The 17,783-nt window shown below is 48.9% G+C and overlaps 1 protein-coding gene across 3 annotated transcripts in view; it reads right to left on the minus strand.

Annotated features, from left to right (window-relative positions):
• HADHA (hydroxyacyl-CoA dehydrogenase trifunctional multienzyme complex subunit alpha) overlaps positions 1 to 17,783 on the minus strand; it is a 28,153-nt gene that overhangs the window by 10,216 nt on the left and 154 nt on the right. The window contains exons 1-11 of one of the 3 annotated variants that reach the window (XM_075144764.1): positions 17,613 to 17,768; positions 14,268 to 14,309; positions 13,047 to 13,088; positions 12,888 to 12,958; positions 11,969 to 12,102; positions 10,603 to 10,741; positions 9,458 to 9,577; positions 9,271 to 9,373; positions 5,730 to 5,852; positions 4,927 to 5,045; positions 4,022 to 4,078 (exon numbers count right to left, since the gene is read on the minus strand). In XM_075144764.1, coding sequence (XP_075000865.1) covers positions 4,022 to 4,078; positions 4,927 to 5,045; positions 5,730 to 5,852; positions 9,271 to 9,373; positions 9,458 to 9,577; positions 10,603 to 10,741; positions 11,969 to 12,102; positions 12,888 to 12,958; positions 13,047 to 13,088; positions 14,268 to 14,309; positions 17,613 to 17,700 — 1,038 coding nt within the window. In that variant the 5' untranslated portion in view covers positions 17,701 to 17,768. Of the gene's footprint in view, positions 1 to 4,021; positions 4,079 to 4,926; positions 5,046 to 5,729; positions 5,853 to 9,270; positions 9,374 to 9,457; positions 9,578 to 10,602; positions 10,742 to 11,968; positions 12,103 to 12,887; positions 12,959 to 13,046; positions 13,089 to 14,267; positions 14,310 to 17,612; positions 17,769 to 17,783 lie in introns of those variants that run through there. The other 2 variants (XM_075144763.1, XM_075144765.1) reach the window with 2 other exon arrangements.

Raw genomic sequence — 17,783 nt, forward strand, 5'->3', positions numbered from 1 at the left:
AGTAGGAAACTGCTTGTTCAATGTCCTTTCCCATAAACAATATAATTTAAAGCATCTGAAAGAGCGTGTACCTCTAACACTTGAGCCTGGAGGGCCGGGGGGTCTGCCAGGGAACAAGAGCAGCCATAGTATTTCCATAGTCTCCTTCCCATCCACTGAATCATTCACAGCTCATTTCCCCCCTCCCAGCACAGCTTTGGGAGGAGCATTCCCTGGCAGTTCACTGGTGTGACGGTGAGCCAGAAGCAGCTGCGGGGTCCTACGAGATCAATGCAGGAGCCACTTCTACCTCCCCAGCGGCAGGACTGTATTTCACCTTGGGACCCTTCCTCCCCCACGTGCATCCTGCACTAGCTGGGGCCGTTGCCCCAGTGGCTTCCACGGGGAAGGGCCCTGCCCTCAGGCTTTGAGAAAAACCTTTAAACAGGCCAATTCTCACCGACAGCAGTAGCCTGATACTATTTTTGGAGGATCATAGACAGGCAACAAAATCAAAGGCCTGCATAACCTCCCAGCACTCAGCATGAAACGGGAAAGCAGTCAGGAAGACAAAAGACAGCGTAAGGCAGGAGAAAACTAACGCTGTCTACGTCAAGTCAGCTAAGGAAAGCCGCCAACACAATGTAGTTTAGAGCAGGCTCTATCTTCCTTCACCACTGTTCTGTGAGTTAGAGGCTTGCTAAAATATCAGAAACACAAAGCCTGGAAGAGAATCTGCAAGTCTCCTATTCTAGGGGAAAGAGGGAGGCATTAAAAAAAGACACGACGCTGACACTTATTATTCCTCAGAGGGTTCTGGGAAGATCTCCATCCTGCTGCTATTCTCAGGAAAAAAACATTCATTCTTTTCTGTAAGGAACAGAGTATCCCAAGCCTTTTATTCAGCACCAGACCAAACGTGGGTGGAATGCATAACCAGAACAGATGGGGTATACCCAAGAAGTCACTGTTAAGGTAGGAGGCACCCAGCTACACCTCAGACCAGGACCTTATCAGCAGAAGACAACAAAAGGAGCAGGAAAGGCTGCGGGATGTGACAGAAGCAGCGTGAGAAGCTGGTGAAAGTTACAGATAGTACCACAGGGGACGGATGGATTTCACCGGCGGTTAAGGGGCAGCGACGTGAGAGATGACACAAATGCAGAGATAACCAGATGGGAACGTTGTGGGTCTTCTGGGGAGTCAGGTCTGGCAGAGCCGGCAGTGCCCAGGCAACCACACCAGTGACACTGTGGGTGGCCAGTATTACCTCATCAGTATCAGAAATACCAAATTTGAGTACAGACTCAAAAACTGGGACCAATGAGGAAAAACTAATTAGGGGCAGGTTGTTTATTAAGGCAGAGACAAGGGCAGAGAAAGGGAGGGATCAAGATGGCTGAGGATGAACAAGCACGGGAAAACAAAGACTCTGTGTGTGTGTGGAATAAAAGGGTCACGCATAAGCAAGCTGTTGGTGAGTACGCTGGCCTGCTCAAGCCCTGGACCAGCCCACCACAGGCTGTCCTACCTCCATATTAAACTCTATTCCTATTTTCCCGAGCGTGTCACTAGCAAACCTCAAGCAGGACTGGATGGCATTTAGGACATAAGGTCCATGTGCCAGCAGCTGGTCAGACTGGGCCCTGTGGCCAACTAATTGACAGATGAAACATCTACAGCCAGCTACTAACGGGGGATGTGTGTGTGCATGCACACGTGCACTTACTGCCGCACATGAACTTCAATTCTGATGAGCCAACCAGGGGGAACAGCATCAATCATCCACACTGGCCATGCCTGTGAGCCGTTTGTGCTTATGTGGGTCTCACCAGCAAAGGCCGCGCTGTCTGTGCAGCCAGCCGTGCGTGTACTGTGTTTGTGAACGTACGTGCGCGTGTAGCTACGCCTCTCAATAGGATACGTCTTCTGCGATTCTAACACCTGCTCAGCCTCACCACTGGCTGGATCTACGAAGGGGAAAAGCAGCAAGCAGAACAAGAGGTGAAGTCTTCTGGGCTTTAAAGTGCAAAAGACTTGACTTCTCTTAACAGTCATCATGGGTGCTGAACAAAACTGGTGTGCCAGGGAACTAAAGAACTGAAAGGAAAGGAAGAATGAAATAGAGGCTCATTCTACAGAATCACAGAACCACTGAATAGATGAGGTTGGAAGAGACCTGTGGAGATTGTCTTGTCCCACCCCATCAGTCAAAGCAAAGTCAACTACAGCAGGCTACTTAGGACTGTCCCCAGTTGGGTTTTGAATATCGCAATGGAGGGAGACTCCACAGCCTCTCTGGGCAACCTGTTCCAGCGTTCAATCACCTTTACAGTAAAAAAGTTGGTTTGCATATTTAAGTGGAACTTCCTGTTTCAGTTTGTGCCCATTACCTCTTATTCTGCCACTGGATACCAATGAGAAGAGTGCAGCTATGCCTTCTTTACTGCTTCCTACCAGGTATTTATACACACTGATAAGATCCCCCCGCGCCTTCTCTTCTCCAGGCTGAACAGCCCCCGGTCTCCCGGCCTCTCCTCGTGTGCCAGATGCTCCAGGCCTTTATTCATCCTTGTGGCCCTTCGCTGGACCCTCTCCAGTCAGCTGGCCCCCAGCCTGTACTAGTGCACAGGGTTATTCCTCCCCAGGGGCAGCACTTGGCACTTCCCTTTGCTGAACTTCATGAGGTTCCTGTCTGCCCAGTTCTCCGGTCTGTTGAGGTCCCCCTGAATGGCCAGAACTAGCCAGTACACTGACTGGAGTGGCTGCTAAATAGGTAAGTTCGACCAAGGGATAAGGAAAAAGAAGTCTTGTTCTGGGTGAGAAACTACTACTGAAAAAAACCCACCTAACTTTCAGAAGCAGCCCAAATTATCAATGGGTGAAAAAGGACCAGCACAAAGTATCTGGACTAGAAAACAGGACAAACAGCAAAACAAGAGTAATGGAGAATCAACACCCTGAACAAAGATGATGGTGAAAAAAGGTGACAGAGTAAACAGAACACTGGTAAAAATGAAAGTTAATTATTGGAGGAAATTACTTGTTTGCACCAAATTGCCTGGAAACACTGATGCCAGCAGGAGTAGGGAAGTGATTGTCCCCTTGTACTGGGCACTGGTGAGGCCGCACCTCGAATCCTGTGTTCAGTTCTGGGCCCCTCACGACAAGAAGGACATGGAGGTGCTGGAGCGTGTCCAGAGGAGGGCAACGAAGCTGGTGAAGGGCCTGGAGCACAAGTCTGATGGGGAGCGGCTGAGGGAACTGGGGGTGTTCAGCCTGGAGAAGAGAAGGCTGAGGGGAGACCTCATCGCTCTACAACTCCCTGAAAGGAGGTTGTAGCGAGGTGGGGGTCGGTCTCTTCTCCCAAGTAACAGCGATAGGACGAGAGGAAATGGCCTCAAGTTGCACCAAGGGAGGCTTAGACCGGACATTAGGAAAAATTTCTTCACTGAAAGGATTGTCAAGCACTGGAACAGGCTGCCCAGGGAAGTGGTGGAGTCACAATCCCTGGAAGTATTTAAAAGACGGGTAGATGTGGTGCTTAGGGACATGGTGTAGTGGTGGGCTTGACAGTGCTGGGTTGACAGTTGGACTCGATGATCTTAAAGGTCTTTTCCGACCTAAACGATTCTATGATTCCATGAGACTGAGAGCACTACACCCACGCCTCCAGGTTACCCGTTCCATCTGACAATCAGAAAAAACAAACAGTGCTCAGAGACACAGAGAAATCAAAGTCCTGTTATGTGAAACCTGGATCGGTGAACTCCGTCTGGTTATTCCCCACTCAAAAAGATAACACAGACAGGAATGAGAAAAGGCGCAAACTGTTTTCACAGATGAAGAATCCCGACAAACAGTTCTGTTGTTCAAGACAGGCCTTTTTCACAGACCTACTGCCAGAAGAAAGGGCAGGGAGCAAGACACCATTTTGAGCAGCCTGTGACGAATATTATCCTTTGTCTATGGTTAAACACAAATCCTGCTCCCCCCCAACTCCACAACTTACCAATTACTGCCAGGGATCTCATCTCCTTACCTGGGATTCAGTGAGGTATCCAGTGTCACGCCCCTGATCAAGACCAGTCTTTACAACCTAGTCAAAGAACAATAAAGATACGCTGCTGTTAAGTCATGTCTGCCAACAGCTACGCTTTAATGAGGTTACTTGTTTAGCTGCACCTCCTGTTTTCACCAGTGACCCCTCCTCAATATTCAAGGCACACTTCAGACTCTCTGGGTTCTGTCCATGCTGTTCAAAGCAGAGCTATGAATCACCTTGTCCTAGCACAGAAAATTCCTTGCCACCGTAGCTATTCTATCAGGTTAATTTTTACACATACCTTGTGGTTTCAGGAATTGTTTTCAGTAGGACTGTGTTCCTGTAATGTCATTGCTCTCAGAGTCAGAGAGGGGCATTCACAGGTTTTAGAGAAGTCTTGGCAACAACTTAAATAGTGAAAAGTCATTTTAAAATAAGGATGCAACCATGGACAGTGCCTGTAAGTAATACAATGCCTGTGTAACTCAGGGGACTAACTTTTAATGTATTGTGTGGTTAGTGCTATGAAAACAGCAATTTATATTTTCCTGGCTTCAAACAGGTTAACCCAACTCTTTGGAAACTGTATAGGAAACCTGGAAAAACTGCAGCTGAAAGTTTCATGGACGAAGTATTCCAGCTAAGCCTTTCCTCGATTTGGATTCTTGATCTTCCCCTTACTGGTACCAGTACCACATAAATTGGTGATCATATCGCGGGAAGCTACGCTGAATTTTACCGTGCTTGCTCGATACACCACACAGCTAGCACTCATCAAGACTGATCTTCTGTGAATGCATGGCTTGACTCAGAGGAAGGAACCACGTTCCCTCCGTCTGTTGCCATATCATCCCACAGAACCACCTTCACTGTGGTTTCCTGGGCCTCGCATTGGGAGTTACCTCAATGATCTTTAGTGGAGCAGGGTAAAGTCCTTTGGTTTGCTTCTGAACTTTGCTCTCCACTGTCTTGTAGACTTGCTGCCTCACAAACGGAAGAGCCATAGCATAGTCTGTTATCTCTGCAAGATGGGACAAAACATGTCTCAGCACAGTGCTATATGCACAATCATCCTTTAAATGATTAACCTGAAAGTTAAGAGTATAGATGTGAATATTGCATATCTGCAATAGAAACATGCACCTGAAACTCAGCCACACGTAGCATGGTCTGCTCAGAAGGGTCTCCTATGGCTCGTTCCACAGACAAGCCTCATTTAGGGCTAAAGTATCCTCCTAATACAACTGGTGACAGACTGAGCTCTGTGGGGTAGAACTCACACAGAGATGTCATCATTTCTGGGCTCTGCTAACTGCATAAGGGCGCCGCTAAAGAGGATTAGTACAGAGCAGACCCACGTGCCTCTTCCCACTTGATTACACAAGCTTGGTACAGAACTTGCTACTAAAATTTTCAAGATGGATAGTCCTCTGGAGGTAGCTGCTGCTCTCTCCCCGAGGTCTGGCTCCCTTCTAGTACACTTCAGGAGCCACCACGTGCAGCTCTGGCAACGCCACTTGAAGATCAGATCTGCAGAGCAATGTTTTTTCTACCAACCCACCTGGCTCAAGAGACAATTACAACATGAAATAACTTTGTTTTGAAAATGTAATTAAATAGGAGCACGAACACATCCCTGAGAAGCAAAGCTGGATTATACTCACTACAGTCCCTTGGGATTTGGCTACGACGCCCACAGACTTACTCTGTATTAGCCCTTTCGATCGTTTGGCAGACACAGTCCTGTTGGCTAGTCCTCTGGCAAAGCCAATTGCCACCTCCTCCAAGTATTCAATCGTCCGTGCTTCTGGAGTCTTCGCACCTGGCCCTGTGAACAAAAGAGACATCTTGAGGAAATGCAGCACAAGTTATCACTGACGGATGACGACGCAGAAAAGCAAGGATGACAGAGAAACATGATATTCCTTTGAATCGCTACCACTCTATTCCCCCCCGCCTGTTTGACTTTTCTTGATTATGAACAATGATGGAAAGGCTCAACAGGCAACTATATGAAGGCCCCAAGGCATTTAATATTCATGGCATTATACAGAAATGCCAAAACGCCAACTCCCAATGGGAGCAGACAGCAGTATGCAACTTAAACATCAACACTACTTTCACAGAGCCAGGGAGCAGCTTTGGTTGGAAGGGGACATGGGAGGCCATCTGGTCTGATCCACCGCTCAAAGCAGGGCCAAGTTCAAAATTAAATCCAGCTCTGGAATTATATCAGGTTGCTCAAGGCCATGTTTCGCCAGTCTCTGAACACCTCCAAGGATGGAGGTCCCATCACCTCTCTGGACCCCTCTTTCAGTGCCTGACCATCTTGTTGCAAATTGTGCCCTTTATTCCTCAACCTTTTACTTTGCATAATTGCAGGCATCCCCGTATCTCAACAGAACTTAAGTGTTCTGCCTCCCCTCCGTCTTGTTGCACCTCTCCTTTCTTACGTGGTACAGTAAGTCTGCACAAGTAAGTTGTACCAAGACTGTTGCTATTAAACATACAAACAACAGCTATGAAGCACTGCGTCCCTGAAAATTACCTGTACTGGAGCTGATGTCCAATGAAACCTCAATCTTTGATCTCAGGTGCAGGAAATCTCTCACTTGCTTTAGCTCGTGCCACACACAGCAACACCTAGCCAGGCTCCAGGTGGTGTGCCATCCATCTTGTGGCCCGTCTGTGCTAACTTAAAGCTGTCCCACAAACAATGAAGCAAGCCACCACAAAACGAGTTTTTGCAATCTCTGAGGGCGGGTTGCACAATTTGCAAGCACAGGATTTGTATCATCCGTACAGGAGCATAGAGTACAGGGCTGAAAAGGCAGCTGTGTAAAGTTGCTGGAGGCAAATACAATGAGTCATTAATGAAAGAGCAATGCCCAGTGAGTCTGCACAGGGCCACAGCTAAACGTGCAGCCTTGGGCTGCCTCGGACCTAGCAGAACAAACCTGATGAGGTTACAACACTATATCCTTACAGCTGGGCAACCTCATTAACCTTCGCTATAAGCTGCTCTAACCATACCCAGATGCTGCGCAGAGCCTTCAGATCTAAGAAAACACCACAGCAGACAACTACTCCCTGACACAGGAGACAGTTAAAGAACAAAAACAAACCAGAAAACCCTTCCTCTTTCACCTCCCACTACTCTTTCCCTCCGCCAAAAGTTGAGGTCTTCAACTTTAAGGTTTCACTTCTCTTTGCATGAAAACTTGAGAGCGTATACTCAGCAGACCCCAGATGCTGCTGCCTGCTGGAGGGTCTCTCAGCAAGAAGCAAATAAAAGAGCACGTACGTTTTGACCAGATCGTGAAAGCTCACTGTTAGGAAGTCTCACTCATACCCTGGCAGCATGTCAGGGCCAGAGTAGAGGAAAATAGTCCAAACAAAACAACACATTTCATTTTACAGGCAGCTCAGAAAACTTAACCCAGAGCTGCTGCATAATCTACATTTCAGCAATGCCCAGTGGATTTTAGGGAATTTACTGGAAATTTGATAGCATTTGGGATTTCTGAGCTCAAACCCTACCAGCTTCCAAATTCTCTTCCCACCACGTCAAGGCAACATGTCGGAGACCTTCAGCTTTAGTGACCTGATGTGCTACAAGATGCGAATACCTGATTTCCCCTTTCCATTAGCTTGGGTGTTCAACATCAACAAGCGCTGGACTTCGATACTACAGCTGAAGAAAAGAGCTGTTTATTTGTAAGTCTGAGCTATAAGAACTGTTCAGGCGAGGTGGTCAAACCCACATATGTGGGTTTACTTTACCTGCAGTTACCTCTCAACATTTTGTGGTGCCCTAACCCAGTAGCTCCAAGCTGTCAACTCACATCTGCTTTCTTATATAAAAAGCACACGCCAGAATTAGATCTGGGCACAGTAGTAAATACATCAAGAGAATGCTGTAGACCTCCCTACTGAAGGAGAACTGATTGCACCCCATGAAATTGCCTCCTGATTAATGCCGTCTCTCTCCTTCAAAGCTTTCTATAATCAGTGAAAGCATCACCCCAGTTAAGGCTGCTTTTGCCCAGATGTTAAAAACGAAAATGAGAACGCTCAGCAGAAAGCCTTCTGGCACTGGCTGCTATTTGAGTGAACAAGGAATGCCTCTAATGCTTCCATATAATTTGTATTTTGTGTTCCTCCTACGTGCTTCTCTGCTCTGAGCTAGGATTCCAAACACCTCTTCAGAAAGTTCAGGTTTCCTTTAAGCAAGGCAGTGTAATCATTGGTATAAAAAGCCACATTTGCTGGCTCTTAAAAGGCAATTCACATTTAAGCCAGTATACAGTGGTAAAGTTTACTCGGCCGATTTTAACTCAAGCCTGGGTATCAGTGATCCGTTTTACAAGCAAGAATACAGCTAAGGACATCTCATCCCGCTGAACACTGGCATGTGAGACAGAAGAGACACAGGGCCTTCCCCTGCATTTCTCAGGGTAGGCAGCAGCACCTCTTCTTTTTGTTTATTTTATTTTCTTCAACTTCAGGAGCTAAGGGCCACCAGGGTACTCTGGCCATGCTCTGCCTGAGGAAACAAAGCTCAGCACACAGCAACTGCATGGCAGCACCAGCTGGCACAGGCTCTAGCTCCTGGCTGCAACTGCTCAGACCTTTCAGAGGAGGCTGTGGAGGGTTTGCCCCTCCGTTTAGTCACCTTCCAAGAAAGTCCCCCTAGTGAAGGAACAGCAGAAGCAAGAAATTACTCACTAGCCCACACAGCACTTGGAAGTGCAATTTGGTCTGCAGCTTGCAAGGAATTTCTGCATCCAACTTAAAGTCAGTTGGCAATTCAGAGTGCCTAAGCTGTGGGGGTTGACTTCTTCTCAAGATCTTGTCACAGAGATTAGCATCTGCAGACTGCATAAACGTAGGCATCGGTCATCTATTCTCCTTTCATTATGGGTTGCAATCTGTCCCTCTGACATGATAAATGAGGAATGCAGGCTCTTATCTGCATAATTAGCTTATGCAAGAAAGCGAGCAGGCCTGCCCTCTATGCTAACCTTTCCTTACTCACTTAGCTTTAGCAGGAGCCTGACGTTTCAAGGGCCCCACGCACTTGCCTCTAAGGTGGGACTGGAGATTGCACTGCAGAGCATGGTCAGGACTTTGCAGTCCACATGCTTTGCCCCCACTAGGCTGCTGACTGCATCAACGGCTTCTCCACCCATTTCAGTAAGGTGGAGAGGTTAACTGGCAGGCACCTGAGAGGCATCATGTCTGACCTAGTGGGTCCACGAGCTGGTCAACCAGACCCATCTTCTTTGCTCTGTCAGCACGGATGTTCCTCCCAGTCAGCATCATATCAAAGGCAGCAGGAAGTCCCACCTGGAAGGGCAGAAAGGGGATTTCAGAATGGGAGCATGCCATGCAGCAGAAGGGGCTACTGAGTAAAGTTTTTCTCCTACTTACCATCTTTGGCAGCCTCTGAGTACCTCCTGCCCCTGGCAGGAGACCCAGTAACACTTCAGGTGTTCCCAAGACTGTTTTCTTGTCCTTTGTTGCTATTCTGTAGTGACAGGCAATGGCAACCTTAAAAGAGGAAGAGAAAACTAAAGGTTTCCCTGTGAAAGACCACAGAAGAACTGGGCATCCATCACAAAGGTCTCTTCTACACACTGCCTCAGCTTTCTTCTCGACCCTACCCCAATTCCCTAATTCAACTGCACAAACTCCCTCTGTGGTCACTGACGGCTTCTTCCAGCAAGAGAAGCGCACACTGGGCGGATGATAGCCAGCAGCTATGACATGAACATGAAACTACCAAACTGAGCCAAGTGATTTTTAAATCTCATCTAGACCATCAAGGACTAAATTCATTCACTACCTCGAGAGCACGGTCCCATTTACAGATCAGCCACGATACTTGGTTTATCACAGGATCACCAAGTCCAGAACTGTCACCATAGTGCTGGTAAAAAGCTGTGACTGTTTCAGAAATCAGTACGCAACTGAAGAGACTCGACTCCCACAAGGTTATTCTGTTTTAATAACAACTTTGCTCCAGGAATTACCAGAGTCTTTCAGTTTACAAAATCCTAAATGGAGATTACGAAGCAAATACTGCACCCAGCCGAAGTGGCAAGCGATGGAGCAGAGTACTCAGGCCAGGGTGGAGCCTGGCCAGGTTCCCCACACTCATCCCTCTCACAACAACCTTTAAAAGAACAGAAGTTGCTGGGATACGGGACTCAGTTCATCTGAAAAGCAGTAATTTCCAGCCTGAACTCTGCCAGCAGCATTTATCCAGATCCAATGCCTGCTGGAAAGAGCACGTTTTCCCTGGGATGCTCTCACCTAAATATTACCCTGGCCACACAGCTTCATATTGGATTAGCTGTCTTTCAACAGAAGCAGAAAAATTAGCATGGCAGAGCCCTGAAGCACAACCAAGCCATTAACTTGCCACAAACTCATTTGAATGGATGTAATGAACCCATGTCAGGTTCTCAAATCCTTCTCACACTAAGTAGTCCTGCAGGCGTTGTTTGGATAGTTTAGAGAACCAGTGCTATCAACTCCCACTGCTGCTTGTCAGACCCAGAATTGTTCAATACCTCCAGTCCTCCTCCCAGGCAGGAGCCACTGATGGCAGCTACTATGGGCTTTGGAGACTGCTCAACTTTTTCTAGCATCTTCTGTCCTTCCTGAGAGAGCTGAGTCACTTCCTGAGAAGTCTTGCAGGCTTCAATCATGCTGCAGTGAGGCAGAAAGGCTGATCAGAATGGGAAAACCACGGAGAAAACAGCAGTAAAACGGAGAGTGCTTCAAGGAGTTTGTTCTCCTTTTCCCACAAAGCTCTGACAGACAGGCAAGAGCTATTTAGTCCCCCAGACTTAGAGTAACAGACAACACGGGAAGACTACTAAATTCAGCGGGTTAAGTCACTGCATGCTGACACCGGGCTGCGCCTGCAGGCAGTGAATGAGTTTCCTTGTGTCAGAGCTGTGAAAGCCTTTCGGGGAGAGGAGGAAGGGTCATAGGAAGCCTCAAAGCACTTGCCAGGAAGGGTGGAGGGGAGAGCCCAGGATCACTTTTTAGAGGAGCAGATGGCCACTGCTCTGATGTTGCACTCCGCCAATTAGAGACTCCCTGTGCCAATTATTCTTACGGAGGCTAGCAGCGTTTGCCAGGCAGGCACAATTCAGGAGACTCGTAGTGTTGAGACCAGCAGACACCTCTTAAAACACAGCCTGTCCTTCTGCTCTGCTTACCAGGTCTAGCTACTGGCTCCTTCCCACCACAACACATATCAAGTCTCTGCCCCTGAATAAGGCCAGCCAAAAAGGTAATAAGATTTTGAAGGGCCTATTTGAAATTCACCTTCTTTCCTCAGAGCTTTCCGGCTTTTAATGTCTTTAAACAACTATTCTGTCCTGTGTGATGTCAGGACTAGGAGCCAATGGCACTCCAGGTCCCAGTGAGAGCACGTACACGGGTCATCCCACACCCCGCGAAAGTTACCCATGCTGAATCGCCTGGGAGGCTGCTCAGATGCGGAGCGCCAAATCCTGCCTAATCAAGGGGCCACGCTGGCAGACTGCCAGGCACTCAAACCCAGCTTAAATGGAGTCCTGCATGTAAATTATCTGCTCTTGTTGTGTCCCAGACCAAGGGACAATGCTCACCCCGGAGCCGGGAAGGGTTTCCTTGGCTGCACCCCAGCACGCAGGAAGGAGTGACCAAGTTACAGCCAAATGGGGTTTAACGACTAGCCACGTTCCTCTTTATCAAGGTCCTAACTTCATTTGAGCAAGTTAGGCATCCTGTGCACACAGATTTCATTCCCAGCCTCTACCTCACCCCTGGGGAGATTGTCAGTGACAAACTGCTCGGACTTCACAGCGCACCAGGCCGCTGGCCCTGGATGCTGGACTCCAGAGAAGGCTCCAGCAGCGTAACTTCTAAGGCCCCCATACTTACTCGATATCTGCTCCAGCAATGAAAGAGCCTGGCTTTGAAGAGATGAGGACAGCACTTTTGACAGATTCATTGGCCCAGATCTCATTCATTACATCAGTAAACTCTGAGTTCAATTGTCTGGATAGAGTGTTCACCTGAAGGCAGCAAATAAGCATCGTAAATAGGGAGCCCAGCAGACAATGAAGCTTAACCTCTGATTAAGTATTGGACTTAATCATCATATCATCAGAAAACTTGCACAGAAGACAGACTGACAACAAAAAGCCAAAACCAATAGTAGGTCTAAATAGATTTTCCAAGCCAGTAGGAGCAGCGGCTCTACAGCCTTCCAAGATTTGCTGTCTGAAAAGTAAAGGACTAGACCATCCAGGAATTCGCCCAACAGCCAGACCATTGCTTGGCACAATTACAACACTTCTGCAGCGCTCAAATTGAGCCCAGATTTGCTATAAAAGTTAGTTCATCTTGTGTTGTAATACAGCAAGAAAAAAAACTCCAGGATGAAACCCTGGGGCAGGTCATCAGGTAATCTGTTATTAAGAATTTCCTCCTTAATCTCACCAACAGTGGGTTTGTGACCTCAAACACAGATTTTATGAGCTTCTAAGCTTTTTTTTTCTATATATAACGGACACTCTCCTTATCCACCTTGAATCCAAGAACTTAATAAGATTTAGCAGTATATTGTGCCAGTGAGAGAGACAAGTTAACTTAGTACATACAAAATATTTCCACGAGGCGTTTTTAGATGTCTCATGCCCAAATGCTTAAATGCCCAAATGCTCGTTTTCCTATTTCTACTTTGCTCGCAACTTTGAAAGGCTGCAGGTTAGGAAAGTTCTTGGTCTTAAATTAGAATTTTGAATGCCTTCTCCATACAACTGATATGCCCATTAACCACAGCCAGCTAAAACAGTACCTTTGAATTTGGTGTGTTGAAGCGTACAACAGCGACATCTCCTTTGATATCACAGGTAACGTGAGTTCTAGCTGGAAGCAAACAGAAACGTGTTATCAGCTTATGCTCAGTGGATTTTAAGAAAGAAAACGAACTCGCATAGAAAAGCTTTACACTTACTCTGGAGAGCAGTGGAGGTGGAGATGTTACGGCAAGCATAACCTAAAGAAAAGATGTTGCAGATGTTAAAGGAATTCCCAGTAGTCTCAGCTTAACTCTCCTTTATTAATGCATCCTCCCCTCTCCCCGCATCTGCCGAGTACAGCGTTTCGGAAAATCCCGAGTATGAGCCAGTTCCTTCTCTTACGGCTTGACCACCAGAGTTCAGCAGACTCCACGCTGTTGAAGTGACCTTCACAGCACAGATTCCACACTGCAGCTTCCAACACCGGCAATGCCAAACTGAGGGCAAAAAAAAAAATCAACGCCTTCTTCCCAAAGAGCTGACAAGAGATGACACGGGCGGCACACAGGGGTGTTCTGCCTTCAGTATGCACAGTTCAACACTTCTTCACACGCTAAACCAGCAACCTTGCTGCACTTTGGAGAGTTTCAAGCCTGCAAGTTAACTTCTCTGCAAATCAAACATAACTGCCCTAGGATATTTCTGCAAAAACACACTCTTGTGCCAGTGAATGGTGCCACCCCAAGTATTACTTCACAGGTCTCAGGGTGTACATCTGGTGAGCCACAAAAAGAGCACACAAAATATTTATTCTCGCCTCCACCTATCAACAAAATACTTGATCCATCTCTTCTAATTACATATGAAGCACCTAGACAAACTTGTCGTGTTTCAAAGCACTCAGAAAATTCAGACCACAGTATGAACGAGTTCTGCCCACAAAAGTGAAATGCCACTTTTCTGACTCATAAATCCCAGATCCCCTTTCTCTGCTGAGAAATTGTATTTGGCCTGATGATCTCTCACTACACGAATGAATCTCAGTTCCATTCAAGCGACCTTGATCTTGACTGAGAGGATCCTTTAACGCAGGTCTAGGCTGAATCACTGCCAAAGCTGCTTTAAGCCTGAAATCTAGTAAAAGCGTTACTTCTTAAGCACCACATGCACATCTATCGACTGGAACACAGCCGTTTAGCTAGGGGAGGTTTACTGCTCAACGCTGATAAAGTGTTCAGAAATGAAACATTCCCATTCCCAGCAACAAGAAGGCAGAAAAGCCAGAGCAGGGAGAACAAACTCAAAACCTCAGCCTGCACCCCACCAACAGGTGCTTCCCCCTCCTCGCAGCCCCGTGACACGGGCTCAGGGCTGGAGCTCCGCTGCACTTTGGCCCTCTTTCCACTTTGTCTCCAGCGCTGGCAGCAGGGACTGACCTTTGCGCTCCATTCCCCGAGCCCAGGATACACGGTGTGACGCTGTGGGGATGGAAATTCGGTGTCAGTCTGTCCCGGCAGACAGGTTTGCGTGCGCGCGTGTGTGTCATGTGCCCACAACACCATTTTACAAACAAAGAGCGAACTGGTTTCTACTCCAAAGCTACTTTAAAGTATTTTTGGACTAGGACTGATTGTGATTGCTGGCAGCCAACATTAATTTCCCTAAACTTTTTGTGTGCTGAAGTCAGGTACTCCTGAAACTAAGTGCCGATGCTCATTTCCCACAAAACTGAGCGTGGTCTGACAACAATTTCTCCGCTAACAGATGCTCCTCAGCAGAATATGATGCGCTTTCAGTGGCAGTATTTTAACTTGATAAAAGCCACACAGCTCCATTACTTTAAAAAGAAGGCAAGGACTGAACTATCTTACTGAATTAATTCACTTAAATCCTGTATTGCTGCACATGGCTAGGCACAGCAGGAAGGAGAATGAGGCCAAACAAATCTCAGCTGCAAGGCAAGTGATAATGTTTTCCTTCCACACCCTCAGTCAGGCGTCTGCTAAGGCTGGGATGCGGGAAGGTAAGCAGCACATCACTCTCCAACACTTTCCAAAAGCAAAGCACTGACTACATAGTAAAAACTACATCGCACGCAAAGCACACAATCTCAATTAAAAATAAAAAGTGAATGGATTAATTAACTTTTTTCTGTTTCTATGGTCTAACATGCTTTCCTCTTTCACATCAGTTCCCAAACAGACTGCTTCCATGAAAACAAACCTTGAATTCCACTTTGCCTTTCAGTTCTAGCAAAGCAAAAGATATGAAACAGGAAAAAAAAAAGATATCAAGGGCACGACTGAACAAATCTCACTACATTTTAATACAAACTCTTTTGGGAAAGATACTGTCATTAGAGTAACAGCTGCTTAATATTTGAGTGAGGTTTCTTTAGTCTGACAGTATTTTATTTTAGAGCCCAGCATACTTGTGGAAAACACGTCTCAAACTAAAAGCACATTTACTTGGTCACAGTCACAGCACATCTGCTTTAGGCGCCGATTCATTCAGCAGTACTATGGTAACTTGCCAAGACCGCAGCCAGGAAAATCCTCCTTCAAAATGCTGAAGGAAGCAGCAGCAGGCCAGATGTACGCTTCCACCATTTTACTAACATTCACTCTAGAATTAAAAGTCTTGAATATTGATTCCGCTTTCACTATTTCACTCACTCCAATTAAAAGACTCTCTAGAGATGGGGACACCAACACTTCAGACAGTTGCTCTCAGGACTCCACCGAGAACTTGGATGTAGCAGAGAACAGAGAATACTCCTTTCACACAGTCTGGCTGGGACGTGTTTCTTCCCACTTCCTCTTTTTTCTGTTATTTCCTCGCCTGCTTCCCTGTCCAGCACTTCCCCTTCCCGCCCTTCCACTCACCCGGACGCAGCATGCCACTTGAAGTGGGAACAGCATCCATGGATGGTTCAGGAGAAAAGCCTTCTTGCAGTCCCGGACCAAGCCAAGCACCAGCGGAGCGAACCAGCTGAAGCTCAGGACGATCGCCCACGCTGTCAGCCCGTACCTGCGAGCCGATGGCACAGAGCGCCGAACTGCGAGCCGTGGGACGGGAAACTTTTGACAAACTGAGCTTCCCTATCCCCTCTGGGAACCTGCTAGCACACGGCATGTGGCCCAGCAGGTACGGCCAGCTCTCGAGCTCACACTGCCTGCTTGCTGCCTTCTGGGTGCTTTCTGGCCTGCCCTGGTGAGGTCTGCATCCAATTTAACCAATGCTTTGTTAGGGCAGAACAACGCTATTAATTACGGCGAGCTACAGCGTCCTCACAGCAGCTTCAGGACTGTCTGTGATGAAGAACATTGCCAGTTATAACAAGAAGTCCAACCAACGACAGCCCGAGCGCTCGCTGGAGCTACCACAGTTCTACTCGTTATCGATCGCAGCGCCCTGCTCCTGGAGCCACCAGCTCACGTACAAACTCGCTCCAACACTGCACCTAAGACAGGAGTTAGGTTTACATGAAATGTAAACTGCTAGATTTCAGCTCGACATCGATACCAGACCCTGAGGCCCTTCAAAATGCAGAAACAAGAACTGGTTTCCAATGCCTCTGAGCCTTGTGCTTTGGCCTTCCCAGGGGCACCTGGCGACTCCTTGCTTCGGTACCTCTGCGAGGAAGCACCACGATCCAGCACTGCAAACAAGCAGGAGCACCCGAAGGCCCTGCCGGGGTCAGCAGATCGCAAGGGAGCATTAGTCAATGGCTGAAGACGCTTGCATACCAAAATAAAGACAGATCGTGAGACGCAAACAGGCCTGGGGGCATTCTCCCCACCCACCGGGGGACACGGGGACACCCCCATCCCACAGACACACCTGCGTGCCCGGAGGGCAGCCCCAGGATCCAGGCATCCAAGGACATAGGGACATCCCCCCCCGGGCATGGCCACACAGGCGTCGGGGACACGCACACGTGCAAGGACACAAGGACACTCTCTCCCTCTGGATCAGCTCACGTGCTGAGGACGATCCTGCCCGGAGGGTCCCCCTCACCCCACGCAGGGTCACAGCGACCCCCCAGAGCCATACATGGATTCCCAAAATGTACCCATGCGCAAGGACACAGGGACCGTGGCCGGGCACACGAAGGCCAGCCTGCCTCGGGGCTGGCGTGGTAGCAACTCCCCCGTGGGGGCACACCCACACCCACGGACACCCCACCCCCCCGTGACCCCCAGGACATGCAGGCACCGACCTCTACCCTGAGAAAATCTTGGTAGGGGGTGTTAGGGACGTGCCAGGGAACCCCCCGCGCGATTCACGGACCGTGGGGACAACACCCTGGCATAGGACACATACACACGCAGGGAGACCTCCACGGCGGCAGCTCCCACCCCACAGCTCCCCCGGGGACACGCACACGGGGAACACCCCCCGCGCCGTTCCTCACAGACCTTTCCCCTGTAATACCCCGTTCCTCACAGCCCCCACGCTGACACGCGAGGCCACCCCGCCCTCCCCCCCCCCCCCAGCAACACCCTCACGCGTGGGCACACCCCCCGCTGCCCCTCACAGCCGCACGGCAGTTCCACCCTCACGCGTGCCCCCCTCAGCGACACCCCATCCCTCACCCTCCCCCCCCCCGGTGCCACCCTCACGCGTGGCCACACCGCCCGGGACACGCTCACGCGAGGATCCCCCACCCAGCCCCGAGAGACCGCGCCCATTATCCCACCGCCGCGCCTGCCCCCCCCCCCCATTCCATTCCCCCGGCGCGGGAGGTAGCAACCGCCGCGCCGGAGGCTCCGGCTCACCCGCGGGCGGTGGGCGGCGGGACGGGCTGTACTTGGCGGCGGCCGTGAAGCGCCCCAGGCTGCCGATAGCGCGCACCGCGGCCGCCATCTTTGCTGCGCGCGAGGTCGAATGAGGGAGAGGCCGCCCGGGGGCTTGGCCGCGCCATGCCCCCACCCCTCGCACCGTCCGCG

The sequence above is a fragment of the Calonectris borealis genome, chromosome 3 (assembly GCF_964195595.1).
Source record: "Calonectris borealis chromosome 3, bCalBor7.hap1.2, whole genome shotgun sequence".
In the NCBI taxonomy this organism is placed as follows: domain Eukaryota; kingdom Metazoa; phylum Chordata; class Aves; order Procellariiformes; family Procellariidae; genus Calonectris; species Calonectris borealis.